At 33.5% G+C, this 21,717-nt stretch overlaps 1 protein-coding gene across 1 annotated transcript in view; it reads right to left on the bottom strand.

Moving 5' to 3' along the window:
- LOC150076069 (alpha-catulin-like) overlaps positions 1–21,717 on the bottom strand; it is a 330,340-nt gene that overhangs the window by 21,269 nt on the left and 287,354 nt on the right. The window contains exons 11-13 of the mRNA XM_090387250.1: positions 19,435–19,623; positions 5,990–6,040; positions 488–670 (exon numbers count right to left, since the gene is read on the bottom strand). Coding sequence (XP_090243376.1) covers positions 488–670; positions 5,990–6,040; positions 19,435–19,623 — 423 coding nt within the window. The remainder of the gene's footprint in view (positions 1–487; positions 671–5,989; positions 6,041–19,434; positions 19,624–21,717) is intronic.

The following is a 21,717-nucleotide window of genomic DNA, read 5'->3' on the forward strand; positions in this document are numbered from 1 at the left end:
AAATATGCTAAATTACAAGTTGAATTAAGATTAACAGCAGTATTCGAATTGAAATGCATTCTACTTCATAAATTCTACTTTAGTGCCATTCTACCTCATAAAAAATTAGGCTGAAGACATTTTCGTTGTTAAAATATTCCCAAGAAGTCTTAAAAGATTGCTTACCAATTAAAAATTCGAGACTTCCAATTGATTATTGAATTTGAATATCATTACTAATGAGAACTGGTGTATAATATTTGAATGCATTGGACTCTTACTTTTGTAAACCTCTGTATTTGTCATAGTTATCATGAAACTGAGTTTTAACATGGTTCACACATGCCACAGCAGATAATTTATATAACATTATTATTATGCATTTAATCTTAATGATTTAATCACAATGTTTATTTATTATTCAAATCTGTAATCAACATATAAATATAATAAATTTTTATTTTTTTGTACTTTGTATAACAGTTTAAAAAACAAACTATGGTGTAACCTGAGTTGTCTTTAAGTCTCCTTCTCCTCTAGTAAACTGGTACATAGAAAATGCCATTTGAGACATACTACGTGCCCGTCTAACAATATCATTTTCTGCTACTGGCCATTTTTCAGTCTCAGCATCCATTTCTGAAGTTAAAAGCTTCATTTCTAATCCTAGTTTGGCAATCTTGGCTTGTTCCTGAAAAAAAAATTAAAAGTTAAATTAGGGTTTACTATATCCCTCATATAGACAGCATATAAGCGGTTCAACAGTTTAAGTCAATCCAATTTAGTTGATTAACCTAGTTTAATGTGCCAAGTTAAACTGATTAAACTTGGGAAATCTTGTATAAATATTTAATTAAAATGAATATCAAGTTAACATTATTGTTAATATTATTATTAAAAATTCCTGAAATATATATATGAAAAAAAAAATGTATTTGAATAATAGAACTGTATGAATAAAATATATAAGAATACATTTTATTCTTACAATACATAAAGCATTGCTTCATTAAAGTCAATATGAACCAATGCACTTATAATGATGCTTTTACCTGGTGTCATATTTTATATTATATGAATACATATAAAAAATATACAAAAATGAGCTATTTAATATAATTAATTATAAAAAATTAACTAATAAAACTACTATTAAGTACAATAATGTCATATTAATTAAAATGCTACTAACATTTGATTAATGGACAACATATTCACCATGATATTTACATTTTTTTATCATTCAATTTTTAAACCAATTTGTACTATTAAAAAATAATTTTCTATCCAATAAATATGTCAGTTACATGTTACAGAAAGCAAGCATAAATTATAATACAAAACTGTTCTTAGTGATGTTAAGATCACCAATATTTATATATTGACTGTTTCAGGTACAGCCCATTTCTTAATTTGGTCCAATTGGCCAGAAGAAAGGCAGTCATTCATTAAAACTCACGAAAATTAACTAAACATTATGTAGGTTGCACTTTTACTCTGAATAATTAGGTTAACCAGTTGCTTTTATTATGTGAAATGCTCATTTATGGTGTTAGTAATTAAGATTAATCTCTTGCATTCCAAAAAACAAAGATAATGAAATTGAATTAAGCTGAAAGAACACTATGTTAATATTAATATTAAGTAATTTATTGTAAATGATTATACATGACTATCACAATACTCGTAGTACTGAAAACATGGGGAAATAAATTCTTGTAGTTAATGAAAGCATTTGATGGTTATCATAAAATAATGTTACAAATGATAAATATCTGATAAAATGATACATTACTTATGTTTCCATTTTATCCCCCTTTTTTTTGGCATCTGATGATGACAGAAGGATCAGACATCAGGTCTGGGATGATGTCCAACTACTCCCACTGTCAAGATCCAGGGTTATCAGGTGATAAAATAAAATCCTAATTTTGAGTTCAAATTCCTATTACGAAAGTAAATGAGCAACAGGTGACTAAACTATGGAGCAATGAATTAAAAATTAGGCTTACCTAGATTAGGGAGGGTTTCAACTAGTTATAAAAGAAACAACAAAATTCTAGTAAAATTTCATTTACTATGTGATTCTGAGGACTTTACCCTAAAGTACCAATAAATGGAGATGATGACAGGTGAGAGGGCAACTTGGTTTGGGGTTAGTAAGTCCCAAGTGGGTTTATGAATGTTGTATATACCGTGGTGACCCACCAACTTAAGGATGATTAAATTATTGAACCTATTAAGGTTAATTAACTGCAGATAACCAAAATAAAGAAGAGATATTATCAGGAGTGCAGTAGGGAATGGAAAGAGGGGATGAGGCTAACTTAGACTAGTTGATTTTTCAGCAGGCCTTAAAATCCTACTTAATCCACAATCTGGATAGTTGAGTGTCTACTGTAATACTGATTCTTATTAAATGTAATTTTATGAGTTTAATAATAATTTAAAAAATTCAAATTTAATTGCAACTGCAGTGGCCGTTGCCCACAATTTATTATCTCTTTATACCTGTTTCAGTCTTTGCGTGTGTGTTATATACATATATTACATATATATATATATCATATTTTTTTCCAAATAAATAAATAATGATTCACTTAAACTATTTTATATAATAATTCACACATAAAATAATTTTATGTTTGAATTATATATATTAGAAAATCTAAGAAGCAAAATAGCAACTGCATCTCACCTGACCTTTTCATATGAATTCACAAGAACACAATAATTCGAAATGTCCAAACATTTCAAAGGTTTACTAATCCACTAATTCAAGCAGTTTTACTAAAATTAAGTATTACAGGAACATGCACCAGATACTCAGGGTTTTTTTTTTTTTTTTTTTTGCAAAATTGAGGACAAAAATTGTAGCACAGATGGTGGCTCCTACTCCATTAGATCCTTTCTGCATATGATTCAAAGAAAAGAACATGTCACTTCAAAACTGCTCAAATAAGTCTACGTGCATAATCACTAAGGTACACAGAGTTTAATTTGGAAACAGAAATAAATGTGCAATGCATTTACACTGGTGTTCAAAGAAAGTGACTAGCATCACAAATAGAATTATAAACAAAAGATATTTATTAATAGTTAAGGCAAAGCTAAGTAATATTTGACAGGTGCTCTCAAAATATCCCAAAATGAGCATTTGCAACCTTTATACAACAATTTTGGTAAACACGACAATTATGGCTGAAATGTTATCAAACACAAATGCTCAATTGAAACGTTATCAAAAGCCCTCAATTTTCTCCAGTTTATCATTTTAAATGGAAAACAAAATGAAGTTCACCAGGTGCAAACTAATATTTAGTTGAACCGCCTTTGGCCCTGATGATAGCAGCACACAGTCAAGGCATTAACAAGATTAATTTCTGAAAATAATCAACTGATAGTTCGTAGTTCCAAACACGAATTATGGCTTCCTGAAGTTCATGAAGGGTCTTTGGTTTCTTTCTGGCAACTGCAGATTCCACACGATGCCAACAGTTCTCTATAGGATTCAAGGTCCGGGCTGTTTCCTGGCCAGCTAACAGTTGTAATGGACCATTCTTCCAACCCTTTTTTCACCTGTAACAAATGTAAACACATTACTGTCGAACCTCTAATGCAGAAATGAAGCTAAAGTAACTACAGAAGTGCCTACTTACACTTTTCGCCCGATGACAAAGCAGAGTCGTCTTGAAAGATGCAGTTACTTGGCAGGTTGAAATGGTGTCTAATGGTTGGAAGTAATTTGCCTTCTAATATAGCCAGGTATCCCTTGGCATTTACGGAACCTTTTATAAATTGCAGGTGACCTACTCTGTGATACGAAATGCACCCCTATATTATTTGGCTGGTAGGGAATTTCACTGTAGACATCATACAGTGTGGATGGCATTCTTCAACATATCTACAGCACATCATTTGTCTCCCATCAGAACCATGCAGGTTGAATTTCTTCTCATCCGAGAAAATAACTGACTCCACTGCTCGTGGGTCCATTTGACATGCTCCTTACACCAAATTAATCGGGCCTTTTTCATTTTTTGTGTAAGGAGAGACTTCTTCTTAGGACAACGGGCTACAAGTCCATTTTTGAAGAGCATCTTCTGACTGTTACTGCTCCTGCTACCACTCCTGTATGTTCTTCCCATTCTCTTTTCAGCTCAGATGAAGCAGCTTTACAGTTTTTAAGGCATAAGCACTTCAAAACGCGGTCTTGTTTTGGTGTAGAGACTTGTTTGCATCCGGTTCCTTTTTTTCCTATCAGCAGAAACAGTATTCTTTGAGTTTGGAAAGAAATCTACTCACTGTCAACTGATTACAAGACACTCTATAAGCAATATGATGGGAAGAAAATCCTTCCTCACAGAAAGCAACAATAGCACTCTTTCTTCATGACATCAACTGCATGTAACTCACCATCCTGACACAAGCAAGGAATGACTGCAAGTCTTGCAGAGCATGCTTATATAGCTGAAAGCAACGTTACATCATCACCTATGCATGTCAATCTTATCTGATACAATCTGTAAGAAATATTGCCATACACTTACGTTATTTGGACGACAATTACAATTTTAAGGGGTGATGCACTTTCTTTGAACACCAGTGTATTTTGCTGAGGAGTCTTATCAGGCACCATCACTGCCAGGTTAATTCATTCATATTGACTAATCATATGATGTTTCCTTTCATTAAATAAGGATGACATTAGTTTCCTGAAGATATTAATTACTATTGGGGTGAATCCTAAGCAGCTAATTAATGAAACGATCAGTTTCTGTTCTCTGAAGATGATTTAAAATCCAAACACGAAAGAACTACAATTAGGGCAATTCACTGTGAGGGGATAAGTTGTTGCAAACCAATGGAACAATTCTTGTACTAGCTACTCCCTATGTGATTGCCTTATTGTTTAAAATTCTGAAAAAAGCAAGCTGTTTCATACATTTTAAAAGTTGTATGAATTCAGACATACAATGGGTGACCACTTTATTAGGTACACCAACCTAACAGTGAGTGGAATTTATTTAGTTCTCAGAACAGCCACAAATCATCAAGGCATTACTCGCATTCCACAGGGATGCTGGCTGGCCCATGCGAACTCAACTGCATCCCACATTTGTCTCAGAGTGGATTACAATTGTGGTGGATCCTTGTTGCAAACAGCTTGCTCATCCTCATCCAAATGCTCAATTGGATTGATATTTGGTGACATCCTTGATTTTGTTCAAAAAATCATGGCTATTCAACAATTATATTTATAAATTATAATTATAAACAATTATAAATAAGCAGTTGACATCAGAGAGTTTGTCCATCCATGGAAAAAAAAAAAAATGGTAAATACAGAAAGTGATCTACAGGAGGCACATTTGAGAAATACTGCCCTAAACAGCACTGCTTGTACATTTGCTATCTATAAACTAAAATTTTATTACAAAACACCCTCATATATATATTGTTTTCTATAAAAATTAAAGATTACTATTATTAATAACACCCAAAGTGGTTGAGCAGCAAACATTAAAGCTCTTCAATTAAAAAAAAACAAAATCCAAACATGATAATTATATTGCTGCACTCTCTATTAGGTACATAATTAAAAAAAAAAAAAAAAAAAAAAAAAAACATTTCACATTAACAGTGTTTAAAAATTAGCATTCATTGCAATCAAATTAAGAGTATTAGCCCAAATTACATTATTTCAAGTTTGAACATCACTTAACTATCTGTTTCAGTTGTTAGCATGTTAGCAATATATCATAAATTCAATCCACAGAAGAATACTTCTCAAATTTATTTTAAAAATTTTGAGACCATTACACACCAAAAATTTCAATATCAAAAGAACAATGCCGTTCATCTTGAAGTGGATATCAAAGAGCAACCAGGCCACTTTTAGTACAGTTTAATATCCAAATCAATAACCAACTTTGGCAATTCCATGTGATAATAAATGAAAATTATGCAATATTATTTCTTTCACTGATGCAAAAGCAGGAAAACATACCTCAACATCCAGTTTAACTGGTTTTAGAGGTTTACTGGTAGTGCCATGCCTCTGAAAAGCCAAAAAGTAAGCATCAGAAACAAAAGTTTCAGAAATAAAAAATAAAACACAAGGAGAAAAAAAAATATGAAAAATTAAAAGCAGAAAACTGAAAGAAGTTGATTTCATAAGAAAGTATAATACATATTAATTTATCATTGGTATACTAAATATACAACACTAATCCAGCATTATTTTTGTAATAAATATTACATATATTTATATGTATATAGACTAAAGTGCTTAAAAAATTATCAACTCAGAACAGTTCTAAAGAAAATTTTCCTTTTCAAGGAAAAATAAAGTAATATTTCTGTTCAATAATATCTCTCATAACTGCTGTTTGATTCTAATGAACTAATTCCTAAGCTGATTAATTCAAAAACCTAAAACTTTAGATTCTCAAAAAAAGAAAAAATGCATTTCTTTCTAAAATGTACATCTCATACATGTATCTCAGTAAGAGATGATATCTAACAAAATATGGGACACTGACCAAAAGCAGTCTAATACAATTTAGGTATGGCAGTTATTCCAAATGTGATTTGCAATCCTTTTGTTTAGAAAGATGAACATAACCATTTTGTATATTATGTATTACATATATATCTCTCTAGCAATAAATGCTAACCACCATATTCCTATTGTAATTAAATCTGCATTTTTGTTTTTTGTGAAATACCACATGTATTAACTTTATATCTGTGTATAAGCTGAGTGTTATTAATTATTACTTATAAATGTATTTATTGGCAAGGGGCAAATAACAGCCAAAAACTATCATAAAACTAGAGGTAGGGAAGTCATAAGAAGGTTTTGAAATATTGTTATTAAAAGAAATATTAGTTTAAATACAGCCAGCCAGAATAGAAATCAGTGCCTATAAGAACCAAAGTAGTATTACTACTTTTTTATTATAATAGCTATTACAACAAAATAATCCTTTTATGGTAAAAGTTCCAGAATTCAAAATTAAATATAAAGAATGACTCCTGGAATGAGTTTTATTTATTTATTTATTTTTTTTTTTTTTTTTTGTGGCCTGAACAGTTCCAGCCTCTTTTGGCCAATTTGAGCATTGAATACAATAAAACTGAGCTATCAAGAAGAATAACAAATTATCAAAAATAAGCCTAAAGAAATAAGTAAACTAGGAAAAGACATAAAAAAATTTCAAATATTAACACCGAAAGTATAAGTATATACTTTCAGTGTTAACATTTAAGTATATTTCACAAAAAATCTTGAATAAATTTGTTTTTGTGTACTGCTTTCATTATTATAAAAGCCAGCCATTCATAAAACACTTAAAATTTATAATTATTAAAAAAAATTGCAAGAATAAAAACTGTCATATCTACTGAAATAATTATGTATGTTTTTGTGCATTAAAAAATAAAAAATTACTGGTATCTCCCTTATGTGCCTAATTAGGTCTGGTTGTATAAAATGTATCCTGCTTTATCTGCTTGATTACATTTGGTATGCAAAATAAAAAATAATAATGTACGTTTTACTAAACCCATACAGTAGTATTCTTTTAAAGTTAAAACGGATATTAAAAAAAAAAAAAAAAACTAAAATAATCCATATGGAAATTGTGAGTTTGTTTATAAAAACTCATGCTTAACTATTATTTCATCTTTAACATAACGTTATTGGTAAGATTTTAATTTTATGAACTGCATGTAAAATATTAAATTATCAAATTTAATTTCAAGTTGGGAAGAAAAATTCTTATTCATAAAATGATTTTTAAAAATTAGCATTATCATAAATTATACATAAACATGTGTGCTCATTGTTCTGAAAATCATGCTGTTTGCTCACAAAAACTAAGGCTATACAATAGCCCACAATATAAAACAGGATTTCACCTTGTTAGTTTTACTGCACATCAGTAGTTATGCAGCATCTTATGTCCACGTGTATTCGTGGACCAATCTGCATGTTGAATTTCACATTGTGTTTATTTTAAAATGTGCTAAGCCACAAAATGAAAAGTGTTAAAAAATAAAACATTTTGTACAATTCCATCTCATTCTGTCTGATGTGGGTAAATTTTCCAGCTTCCATATAATCAAGATTAAAAGAATCTATCTTTTAAGCAGTGGCAGCCATTGTAGTGTAACAATTAAGTTACAGGAATGACTCTTATTGCAAAGGTGTCAAAGCACATAGGATCATGATATGGGCCATGACAGGTGGTCTATATGACTGCTTCCCTCTACAATGTCATTTGCATATCCTAAATCATTTACACAGAAATGCGTGAGCTGCTGTGTTATTCAAGGCACTTTTGTTTGAACAAAAAGCAAACATTAAATTTTGTTTCAATTTGACAGAAAAAGTGCACATGTAACCTACAAAATGTTAAAACAAGTGTATGGTAATGATTCTCTATCTTGCTTGCATGTTTTTCACTGGTTTGCAAGATTTTGGATTGGCTGTAATGTAGAAAGTGATGAGTACTGCGTATACCCAACAACACAACACTTTCAACTACAGAAACAGTTGATAGTTTTAAACACACTGATGTCTGGCCTTCAAATGACCCTTTGAATGATGAAAGGCCAACTTCCCACTAACAGAGAAAGAATTTGTGCAAAGTTTACCAGTAGATTTTGGAAAATGGAAGATCTTCACTAGGGTTTTTCTTTGGTATTTGACTGACAAACAAAAACTACTCAGACTTCAAAGTATGCAAAGAGTTCAAGCTAATGATGATCCCTCCTTGGTCAACTGATTGAACAAGTGACAAATCATGGTGTTTTGAATATGATTCTCAAAGCAAAGAGATAGAGCATGGCATGGCAATCAACATGCTCTAACACGACACAAAAAATTTCATTTTTAAAAATCAAAAAATCAAAGTGATGTTGAGCACTTCATTTGATGGCAAGGAAATTTGTTCCACCAGGTAAGACAGTGAACAAGGAGTAACTATGCACAGGTTTTGGATTATTTAGTTAAAAGAAATTACCTGGGCATTAGTTTCAAGGAAAAGGGAGCTGGTTCTTGTTGCACAATAACACTAAGTGCTGATTAGCAAAGTGTGGGATTATGGAGCTAATTCAACCACCCCACACAAAAATACTTATTTTTTCCCCAAAATGAAATCCATGCTGAAAGGACAATGATTTAAAAATTAAAGGACATTAAAAGAAATGAACATAACCTCACAAGTGTGTAGCTGCTCAAGGTGATTACTTTGAAAATAATATAAAACGTTTTTTTTTTTTTTTTTTAATTCAAATATAGTAGACTCGATTTTCCAGGAATAGATGGTAAAAAACAAATCCCGGATAATCGATTTCCCGGTTAATCCAAAAATACAGAAGTCCCTGACATACATAAGAGATGCGTTTCGGGACTTCTTACTTATTCGAGTTTTACGTAACTCGGGAACGACTAGTAACATATTGCTACTATATTATTACTGACAAATCTGAATTCAGCGCAATACTTGTTAATGTTTGACCATTTTCATACATTCTTATTAGTTTAATTTACTGATCCAAATCGATCACTTTCCTTTTCTTGGTAGATTTACTAGTACCACTGTCATTATTCTCTTGGCACTATGATAACAGTCAAAATTAAATTTTCTGAAAAGAACTTCACAGGGTTAAGGCAAAAACTCACTATTATCACCCCGCACGAGCTCACATTTTACTAAAGCACATTTCTGGAGGTCAACAAAAAACAATTTGCACTTTCCGTTTTATTGGACTTTTCTGTTAGTGCAATCTGTTATAAAAAAAAAGAAAAAAAAAAGGTACACTGCAGCCGTTATCAACCCACTGCAGGATGGAAGCCTCCTCAATAATTCATGCTGAGGGAAATGGACCGTAATCTGCCACGCTGGTCCAATGTGGGTTGGTAGATCGACCATATTTAACAGTCAGGGGCTTGAACCCCAGTCTACTCAGAGAGTGTGTGCTACTGCACTCCTGCTGCTGACCACTTGGCTGCGGATAACAGGTAGTAAACTCGATCTTATTGCATTTGCGATAATACCGACAGCTGGAATTCTGTTGGTTTTTATACTATTATGGTGAAGTGTGTCCCCTCTTCACTGAAATCTTCAGTCATATAAAAAAAACCATAAATAATTGTAAGAATCTTCTCTTCTTTCCTATTTTTTTGCTTGTTACTCCGATCTCGTTTGTGCAATTTGTGTGTGCCATGATCGTTATTACTGATTGCTTATTTATTTTTATTTTTTTTGTTGTTGTTGTTTTAAATTTTACAATCCTAAAAAAAATAATAAAAACTAAAAAAAAAAAAAATTGAGTGAAAACAAATTTACGTAAAGCCGTAGTTGTGTAAGTCAGGAACTTACTGTATCGAAAAATGTTCAGCAACATACGTAAAAAATATGGCGATAGATAAAAAACTTACCACGTACTACTCATTGTCCAATGCGATGCTTCCCTTTATTTTTTGCGATGTCGATTTTAAATCTAATAGCTTCCCTTTATTTTTTACAATGTCGCGTATGGTTTCATCACTAACATTATAATGGCTCATTAGAGATTTAACGGATTCATCGTTTTCAAACTTTTGAATAATTTCAAGTCTTTGTTTAATTGAAAGCGCAACTCTTTTGTGTTTACCCATCAGATTCATGATTTCTAAACAAAAAAAAAAATATATATATATATTTACTATAAAAAAATTTCGACATTCCTGACATAAATAACGAAACAAAATTTGTCTTTTTGCGGTGCGATGGAACACAATAACAATCGACGCGACGCACTAAAACAAACTAACATTTGGTCTCTTTTTATTTTATTTTTTTTTTGAGCCACGGGTGTGAAGACAGCGGGGATTGCAAGATAATAGGCACACTAATCTCCCAATGACGACTTATAACGGCACTTCTTGTCACTTATTTATGACTTGCAAATTATCTGTTTATACCTATTCTAGTTATTACTTGGATTTTATGATTTCTGTTTTTTTTTTTTTTTTTAATTTGGAATCTTGAAGTGTCCCGGTTAATCCGATCCCTGTAAATCGAGAGTCTGCTGTACTTGGGGTTCTTTAAATTGACTCAATCCTGGAACTTAACTGTCAAACTGTGTTTCAACTGGAGCTTTTAATTATCAACTCACCTACCATTTTTAAGAACTTTTTATGTGATTAAACTTTATCCAATGTTGAAGAAAAAATTTTTTTTTTAATTTGGAATTGCATGTCATCTCAGCATGTGAAAAACAGAGCTCAAATTTTGAATGAAGATAACATAGTTATGATGCTCAAAAACTTAATAAAAAGAAAAAGGGATAATCTGCATTGAATATTGCTTCATCCCTTATATTCAACTTTCGTATTAGTGATTTTTTTTTTTTTTTTTTTTTTTTTTTGATAAGGAAAAGTTTTAATTTATAGGTAAACAATTCTTGGTTTGTAAATAATCAATACTGTATTTAAAAACAAACATTTCTCAATTATTATATTCAAGTAAAATACTGTTGAATAACCATCTCATGAAATTTACATAAGCTGTTTCTCAATATTTAACTGTTAACATTTAAAAACAATTGCTCAAGTTTATCAATATACGGATCACTGAAGTTGTTAAGTTAAACTTGATACTCCAGAGCTTGAATACTTCTTGAAGTATAAGTTGTGTAATTTGAAATAATACCATGCCAACTCAAGCCCCATGAGGCATATGAAGATAGTGACTTCATATATATACTCAGGATTCATAGTTACAACCGTGAGAAGCAATTTCAGCATGCTATGCTACATAGCCAGAACTGAAAGTCATGAACTATATTTACATGTGAACATTACAGAGATATGTTTGTGGAGCTCTGCACAGAATCAGTTTCATGGCAGATTGCTGCTTGCATCCCATATCACACTAACAAATGTCACATCATTTGCAGTGGTGCCCAGCCCACCAAATCATGGACCACAAACCAGGGGAAACAGGTTCTGTAGGGTCAAGTCACATTATACAATTTTTCAAGTGTGGTAGTTATAGAATGCCTATGGTTAATCATTTACTGCAACGTATTGTGCCCACAATAATTAAGAGACAATGTCTCTGTAACATACTGGATAATTCTGTGATGTCCACACTGTGGCAAATCTATGGATGAGGGCCATCCAAATCCATGTGAGAGAGGACAGCAGTATAAAAACTGAGGAAAATGAAGTGCAGCACCTCACCTGGCCAGTCCCAAGTTCAGACTTTAATCTAACTGAACATCTTTGGGATGAACTGAAATGCCAGATCAAAAGTATGGCCAATATACCCCCTCTACAGCTGAAATGGCAATTCAACTGAAGGAGGAATAAGCACAAAATTCCACTGCCTAGTACAATGAACTGGTTGAGAGTGTTCCATAAAAAATCTGTGCTGTCACTGGGGTCAAGGGTGGAACTACATCTTATTAATTTTTCATTAAAACTGAAGTTTTTCCAAATGTGATATCTTTTGGTTAAATAGTGTATATATAAACATACACACAATTTTAGCATGTCTATACACTAGTCAAGATCTTTTTAGTAACAATTTTTGTTGTTAACTAAAAGGAGCCAAACATTTTAACTGGGAAAGAGAATGGAAAGAACTATGACAAAAAGTGTTATATGCATTAGAGAGCAATTCACATGTATTTTCTTCTCCTCATAGCCCCTGCATTTATTTTAAATAAATGCATGGGCTATAATGAGAAGATTATTTGTTGTATATATAAATATTCATTAATATACTTGTCATTTTTAATGAATGGAACTTTCTAAAGATGGCATTTGGCCAATGAGCTGCACATCTCCACCCCTGTTTTAAGGCATTTTCTATATCTAGGTTATTAATACATGATCATTAATAATAATAATAATAACCTTTTATTTTTTTTTTCCTGACCAACTGCATAACCAGGAAGATATCAGACTACTTGGAGAGCCAGAACATAATGGCCGAACAGCAGAAAGGATGCATGCGGCTGAGCAAAGGATGCAAAGAACAATTAACCATAGCCACCGTGGTTATAGAGCAAGCCTACAAGAAGTGTGCGCAATGTGTACACAGCCTACATTGAAGGCCTTCAGCTCCGTGCCTCATAGCTGGCTAATGGAGGTGCTGAACATCTACAAAGTCAGTCCAATACTGACAAACTTCCTGGGCGAAATAATAGCGAAATGGAGTACCACCGTTAAGGTCGAGAACATCACAACTGAGCCAATCCTGATTAGGAGAGGAATCCTTCAGGGAGATGCCCACTGTGGTTCTGTCTAGCACTTAACCTGCTATCCACCAGGCTCAACAGCAGTAAGTATGGATATAACCTCAAAGAAGGAAGGAAGAACTGTACACTCTCATCCACCTGATGTATACGGATGACATCAAGCTCTACGCAGGAACCAAGAAGCAACTTCAGCAACTACTCCAGATCACCGAAGAATTCAGCAATGATATCAGGATGGAATTTAGTCTAGACCAGTGGTTCCCAACCTTTTTTGACTCGTGAACTCCCTTTCAACGTAATATTTTTATTGTGAACCCCTAAGCCTATATTCTCTGAAATCGTATAATATTTCTGATTTATAATAAAATATTTCCAATACTACGTTTTTATAAGCGATATTGCGCAATAACAAAAATTATTATTAAGCGTTATTTATACTTTGTAAAGCAGTTATTAATCAGACTAAACTTGATTTCAAACAGGCTAAGAGTAGAAAACTTGCTTCTTATCCAAATGGTAGCTGAGCATTCTGCTCTGTTGCCAAAGCTATTGGCCACAATTTTTGCCCATCTCTGTTCCCACCTCTGTCAAAACCAGATGGTTCTATTGCCACTTCAGTCAAAGATAAAGCTAACCTGCTAGCATCCTATTTTTCTTCCAACTCATGTATTGATGATCTTGGTAAATCACCTCAAATCGTTTCCAGTACACTCCATTCAATGAATCCTGTGTTTTTCCATCAAAAGGATGTCGATCGTTTTGATGAATCTGATGCTACGAAAGCTCCAGGTCCTGATGGTTTTTCTCCACTTGTTCTCAAAACCTGTGCCCCTGAACTTACTCCTGTTTTGTGTTGTTTTGTTTCACTTTCTTATTCCAAATGTATTTTTCCTTCTGCTTGGAAATTTGCTCATAACCAGCCAGTTCCTAAAAAGGGTGACAATTCCCTTCCACCCAATTATCGTTCCATTGCGATTACTTCTACTCTTTCCAAAGTAATAGAGAAATCAATTAACTGCCAACTCTTAAACTGTCTGGAAATCTTTCATCTAATTAACGATCACCAGCATGGATTCCGTCAGTGCCATCCCACTGGTGATGTTCTGGCTCATGTTACCCATCTATGGACAAATTAAATGGAAAAGTTTGGTGAAACTCAAGCCATTGCTCTTGACATTTCAAAGGCTTTTGATCATGTTTGGCATAAAGGTCTTTTAATTAAGCTTCCATCCAATGGTTTGCCAGTTGTTCTTTGTAATTGGATATAGAGTTTTCTCTCTGACCGCTCACTGAGAGTGATGGTAGATGGCTTGCTGTCTTCTGCTTCTCCACTAATGCTGGAATTCCCCAAGGTTCAGTTTTTTTCTCCCACTCTTTTCCTCTGGTATATTAATGGCATTCTTCCATTGACCGGAAATCCTATCCATAGTTTTCCTGATGATAGCACATGGCATTCCCCTTTCCAGTTTGAGAAACCTCACCCTGCTCAATCAGCTTCAACTTCTCAAATATCCACTACCAATTCCTTAAATGCTGATCTCCAGGTAATTCTCCAGTGGGGCAAAGACAACTTAGTTGATTTCAATCCTTTTAAAACTCAGTCCTGTCTTATATCTTGCAAAAAGGATTCTTCTGCTCCTATGCTTATCTTCGATGACACTCCGATTTCTAGGCAAGATCTTGGGGATTACCCTGACTTCTAATCTCTCTTGGCATAAAGCACATTACAAATATTGCTTCCTCTGCATCTAAAAAACTGTGTTTTCTCTTTTTTTTCTCTCAGCGTTACTTTTCATCCAAACAGTGGCTTACGCTGTAGAAATTGCAAATCTAGCCTACCACAGAATATTGTTCCCACATCTTGGGCGGTGTCCCCAAAACCTCTCGCAGGCTTCTAGATTCCATTCAAAAGAGGGCAGTTTGGTTAATTAATGTCTCATCTGTAACAGTCTCTCCACTCTGTCTCATAGATGCTTTTTCTGTTGCATGCCTTTTATGTAGTTACTTGCATTGGACTGTTCTTCTGAATTGGTTTCTATAATTCCCACTCTATCTTTCAAAGCAGTCGGAACACGTGCCACAACCAGTCAACATCCTTTTACTGTTGAGGTTCAATTTCACAGAACCATCTTTTCTTCTTCCTTATTTATTCATTCAACTTCTGGAACAACCTTCCTTCGTACATTTTCCTGAAAATTACAATGTACATAAGTTCAAGTCTGATATCAACAAGTATCTTCTTTCATCTTTTCAACCTTCAACCCATGCACGCTACTAAGTACTATAGGTTCTAAAAAAAAAAGGACCTATACATAACAATAATCCTTGAGAATGAAAAAAGGTTGGATTTGTATTGTTGGTTTCTTGAATTTTCTCTGTTGGGAACAGCTATTACATTGGCTAAGTTTGGTGAATCGCATGCAGTAGTAATTAACTTTGCAAGAAGCATGAGTCCAGAGTCATTGATCATCTGTTGCAGAGGCTTTGTTTTAAGTCTTTGTTTAGGAAAAACGAATTGTATAGGAAAAACGAAGCTTACTATTGAACCATCTAAGAACCCAATATTCTAGTCAAGGAATTTCTTGAAGGTTACTTGAGGAGCACCAGACCAGATTTTAGAAGCATAGGACAGAATGGGAATGAGAATCTTTGAACATGCTTAACGACCTTTTTTTTTTGTCTTGAATTGCTGCTGTTTCGTGTTTGATTAACCTTTTTGCTTTTAGAATTTTTTGAGCAACATATAAATAGTGGGCATTAAAGAAGAGATTTTTATCAAAAACAACTTCAAGGTCTTTATGGGCATAGACATTTGGGATTGGGACATCTGCAATTTTTATTTCTATGTGGTTGGGTTGTTTCTGAAGGGAATAAGTAATTTGAGCAGATTTGCTTGCATTTATAGTCAAATTGAGATGTTTTAGACACTTGAATATTTTACAAATCTATAAATTTGCATCATGGATAACTTTGCGGATGTAATTGGGTATCCAGCTTTCTCTCTGACCGCTCACTGCAGGTGATGGTAGACAGCTCTCTTCCCTTCTAACTTCTCCACTAATTGTGGTGTTCCCCAAGGTTCAGTTCTTTCTCCCACTCTTTTTCTCTTGTATATTAATGACCTTCTTCCATTGACCGGAAATCCTATCCATAGTTTTGCTGAGAATAGCACATTGCATTCCACCTTCCAGTTTGAGAAACCTTTCCTGTTCAAATAGCTTCAACTTCTCGAGCATCCACTGCCAAATCCTTAAATGCTGATTTCCAGGTAATTCTCCAGTGGGGCAAAGAGAACTTAATTTCATTCCGTCTAAAACTCAGTTCTGTCTTATATCTCGCAAAAAGGATTCCTCTACTCATCTTTGATGACACTCCGATTTCTAGGCAAGATCTTGGAGATTACCCTGACTTCTGATCTCTCTCTCTCTCTCTCTCTCTCTCTCTCTCTCTCTCTCTCTCTCTCTCTCTCTTGGCATAAAGCATATTACAGATGGCAATATTTGTAAATTTTACAAATATTGCTATCTAAAAAACTGGGTTTTCTCTTTCACTCTCGGCATTACTTTTCTTCCAAACAGTTGTTGACTCTGTAGAAAGCGCAAATCCGGCCTACCATAGAATATTGTTCCCACACCTGGGGCGGTGCCCCCAAAACCTCTCTCAGGTTTCTAGATTCCATTCAAAAGAGGACAGTTAGGTTAATTAACATCTCATCTCTAACAGAATCTTTCCACTCTGTCTCACAGACTTTGTGTTTCTGCTGCATGCTTTTTCTGTAGGTACTTGCGCGGGCACTGTTCTTCTGAATTGGCTTCTATAATTCCCACTCTCACTTTCAAAGCAGTTCAAACACATGCCAAAATCCAAAATCAGTCAACATCCTTTTACTGTCTAACTTCAAACTCACAGAACAAACTTTTCATCTTCCTTGTTTATTCATTCAACTTCTCTTTTCTGGAACAACCTTCCTTCATACGTATTTACTGAAAATTACAATGTACAAAAGTTCAAGTCTAATATCAACAAATATCTTATTTCATCATTTTAACCTTCAACCATGCACAGTACTAAGTACTCTTGGTTCTGAAAAAAAAAAAAAAAAAAAAAAAGGACCTATACATAACAATGGTTGTTGAGAATTTAAAAAAAATTTAGTATGGAAAACATATTTATTTAACATGATATACCAAAATTTATTTAACATGATATAATTATAAGGAATATACATGATATATTCCTTATAATTAGTAAACTAATTATAAGGAATTGTGGATGATGTGGTTTCTATCTTTGGCAGTTCTTTACTTTTTATTTAATTTTATTTTACTGTATTGTTTATTAAGTGTTATATTTTATAGTTTACAATAATACACCTATGTAAATCTAAGAAGACGCCATTACAGAATTTTTAGTGCAAACCCCAGGGGTTCACAAACCACTAGTTGGGAACCGCTGGTCTAGACAAATGCAAGACCCACGGATTCTACCGGGAAAATTAGTCAACCGAAACTACCAGCTGCAGACTGGTAAAGAGATCGAAGCCATGGCAGAGGGAGAGGCCTACAAATACTTGCGGATGATGCAGGCTCAGCAGTTACAGCACAAGGAAATTAAGGCCTGCCTGACCAAAAAATACCATCAGAGACTCAGAAGCCTGCTGAAAGCAAAGCTGAACAGAGGAAATACAGTTAAAGCCATAAACACCTATGCAGTCCCAGTGCTAACATACTCCTTCCAGGTCATAGATTGGACTAACACTGAGCTGGAGGATATCATGAGAAAGAAAAGGACAATAATGACCAAGAGTCGCCTACACCACGCGAAGTTAGCCGTGGAGAGACTGACAATTGCTCGGAAAGAAGGAGTAAGGGGCCTGGTAGACCTCATCAAGCAACAGAAAACAGCAATTGCTAACCTGAAGGATTACCCCCACTCAACCTTAGCGAGGAGTTCCCCAGCCAGAAGGCACAAACGAAGCTAGAAAGATGGGAAGAGAAGACACTCCATGGCAGGCACTACAATGATCTCCATCAAGATCACATAGATAAAATTGCTTCCAAAAGCATGACTCATGAGCAGGACTCTCTTCCCAGAGACTGAAGGATTCATACTCGCTATCTAAGACCAGGTAATCAACACTAGAAACTATAGAAAATACATTGCTAAGAAGCCCAGAGTGTCCGATGACACATGTCAACAATGCCACCTTGCCTCAGAAACAATCCAACACATCACTGCAGGATGCAAGGTACTCATAGACACGACCAGGAAGCCAGGATAATACATCAGAAGCTAGCAAGGAAATACCAGCTGATCGAAGAAAGTGTACCATACTACAAGCACAAACCCCAAGCAGTACTAGAGAAGCCAACCCACAGGCTGTACTGGAACACCATAATAACGGATAAGACAATCCCGCAGAACAGACAGGACATAACACTTGTGGACAAGAAGGAAAAGGCTACCTGACTGACATAGCAGTACCCAACACTGGCAACCTGCAGAAAACCCATGGGAAAAAAAATCAGGAAATACATTAACCTAAGACAGGAGATCAGAGAGATGTGGAATATTCAACAAGTTACGACCATCCCGATCATCATGTCAACCACAGGTATAGTGCCAAAGACCCTACATAACAGCCTAGCAGCAATAGGTCTCCCAGCGAATACCTACAAGGGAACTCCAGAAAGTCGCAATCCTGAACACCTTTAGAATAGTCAGAGTTCCTCGACCAACAGTAACACTAGACATAACAACCACCCTGTACTTGGTAGCAATACTCATCACGAGGTGGAACCCCCAATCAGGGAGAAATAATATGAGCAATAATAATAATAATAATATGTATTTACATTAATTATATTCCAAATATTGTTATCCATAGGACAATTAAAGGTCCAATATATTCTGATTATTACATTTCCACAAATATTTTAGAAAGATTACCTTTGACTAATCAAAGCACCTTGATTAGTCAAAAAAAAGATAGACTTTCTAAAACATATTTGGTTTAACTATATTTCAAAACGATATATCATAAAAAGATGGCTAATTTCACAAGGGAATGAATTACTCATTAGATAAAAAAAAAAAAAAAAAAAAAAAAAAGAGAAGAAGAAGAAAGCACAATACAAATTCTGATTTTCATTACATACATGATCTATCTACAGGCACCCAAAGTATACCTACACCAGGTCGGGGCAAGGACATATAAACTGGCTTCTCTCGAATTCTTCCACGACACAGCTCTCCTGTTTCATGCGTAAGTGAAATAACATCCCTAATAAGGGATTGCCATACATCCAGGAAGACTTCAAGATTTTCCTTGGCTATTTCACATGTAGGATGTAAAGAGACAGTGTGACATGCATTAAGCACCTGCATTAAAAGCAAAGAGATATATTTTTAATTATAAAAATAATCATTTAAATAATTATAAAAGCATTCATAATATTATGATTAGCCTGTAGTTACAGAGAATCGCCATGTTCATCTAAAATGGTATCACCCTATGATGTCAAAAATATTTTTCAACTTAAAAAACTCCAATTTCATTTCAAATGTGCTATTTTTTGTAATTTGAAGAAATTAATTTTAGTTTCACATTCTCCTTAACTTAACATTTTAACTTATCAGTACACAGTTGAACAAGCATTAGCTAACATACAAAAGAAAATATGATTTCAAAGGACTCAAGCTAAACTAAAAAAGTATTGCCAGTTTTTTCTCCCTAGGCAGATAAATGGCTACAGTTCTTTATACCTTGAAAGCAACAGGTTATACTGATTTATTCTTTAGGAAGAATCTGTATGCAAATTAACTTCCTCTGATTTACAAACTGAAACTTGCAGTACAAATTTCAAAAATATCAAAAGGATTAAAAAATCCCATCAATTACTCACAATTTTTCCCATTATGTAATTTTCCCAAATATGTATTTGAGAAGTCAAATTTTTCCTATACAATTATCCCAACATTCATTGTAGTGAAATTTGATCAAAAAGAATATCTGCCCCACACACACACACACACACACACACACACACACAAATCACTGACAATTTAGAGAAACTTGTCACTTTATCCACTATACATGCTGTCCAAGTAAATTAAGTTTAATTTATCTGTTCAGAATGATTTTATTCCTGACTACACACCTGTAAATAACCACCATGTTTATGACTTCCCACTTTTTTTTTTCTGCATTTGTTAATATAACAAATTTCTGGTAAATATTTAGAAGTGAACTAAAGATATGACATTTGATACATTTATATATAAATAATTGTTTTAATCAAAACAGAATGTATATATTCCCATTGCCTCCAATGCAAATAGAATCTGGTATGTACAAAAATTATTACAGCATTAAGAGGGTACGGTACACTTTGATGCTATTTTTTTTTCTCGCAAAAATTGAATAATATTAATTTATATCATATTAATATTGGTATCAAAAACAATATATATGATCTAATTTATTATTGATAAAAATATTAATGTTAAGTAAAAATAATCAAAAGCTTTTCATTTTTTGTGAATATAAATGTGAAATTAATTTTTTTTTTCTTTAATAACACGTTTGAGTAAATTACTTTTTCCTTATAAAACAAATAAAGCAAAATAATCATTTGCTCATCTGTCACTAAGTTCACGATATTCTTTTCTTTTTTCTCTTCTTTGGATTTGAACCTTTCTTTTGTTTAAAGAAGGGGTTGGTGTTGCAAGTCATTTTTTAAATATGGTTCGGTTGTTCGTATCTTTTTAAGAAGTATCCTGAAAGAAGGGTTTTTAAAATAATTAATATATAAAACTATACTATATAAAAAACTATATATAAAAACCTATTGAGGTATCTGTTTCTGATGGCAAAATTAAATTTGCTTGTTTTTAATTAATTTCCCTACCTGTTAATAATTCTTTTCTTAAAATTTTGAAAAGTCATAACTATATATTAGGCCTGACGTAGCCGAGTGGTCAGGAGCGAGAGTGCATAGCAAGTGTTCCTTGAGTGGACCAGGGTTCAAGCCCGTGACTACTAAATATGATAAATATTTGTATTGATGATTTATTGTAAACTCTACTGACTTGGTTGTCGTGCCGGAGTATAAACAGAAAATTTATTTTTTTTATTTTTATAAATAACTAATTATGTAGTAGCCTATTCTAATCAATAAGTAGAGCAATACAAAACTTGTCTAAGAGCTGCATGCAGCTCTTGGGTTGAAGTGCTTTTAATGGTTTAAATGTTTAGATATGAACTAAGAGTTGCAACAATTATGCCACAGGCTTTAATGACAGTCCAATTGGTAGTGTGCTTTCTTGATAATTTGTAGAAAAGGATCAATCTCCACTATAGTTTTGATAGAAATGTTTTTAAACACTTATTTTCCCTGCTCTGTACATAGCTAGTCAGTTTCCTTCACGACCTTAATGCCATGACTGGGAGGTTTTAAAGATTTATCTAGAAAA

This window comes from Mastigoproctus giganteus, chromosome 13 (assembly GCF_048544385.1).
Source record: "Mastigoproctus giganteus isolate SK-2022 chromosome 13, ASM4854438v1, whole genome shotgun sequence".
NCBI classification, from domain to species: Eukaryota; Metazoa; Arthropoda; class Arachnida; order Uropygi; family Thelyphonidae; genus Mastigoproctus; species Mastigoproctus giganteus.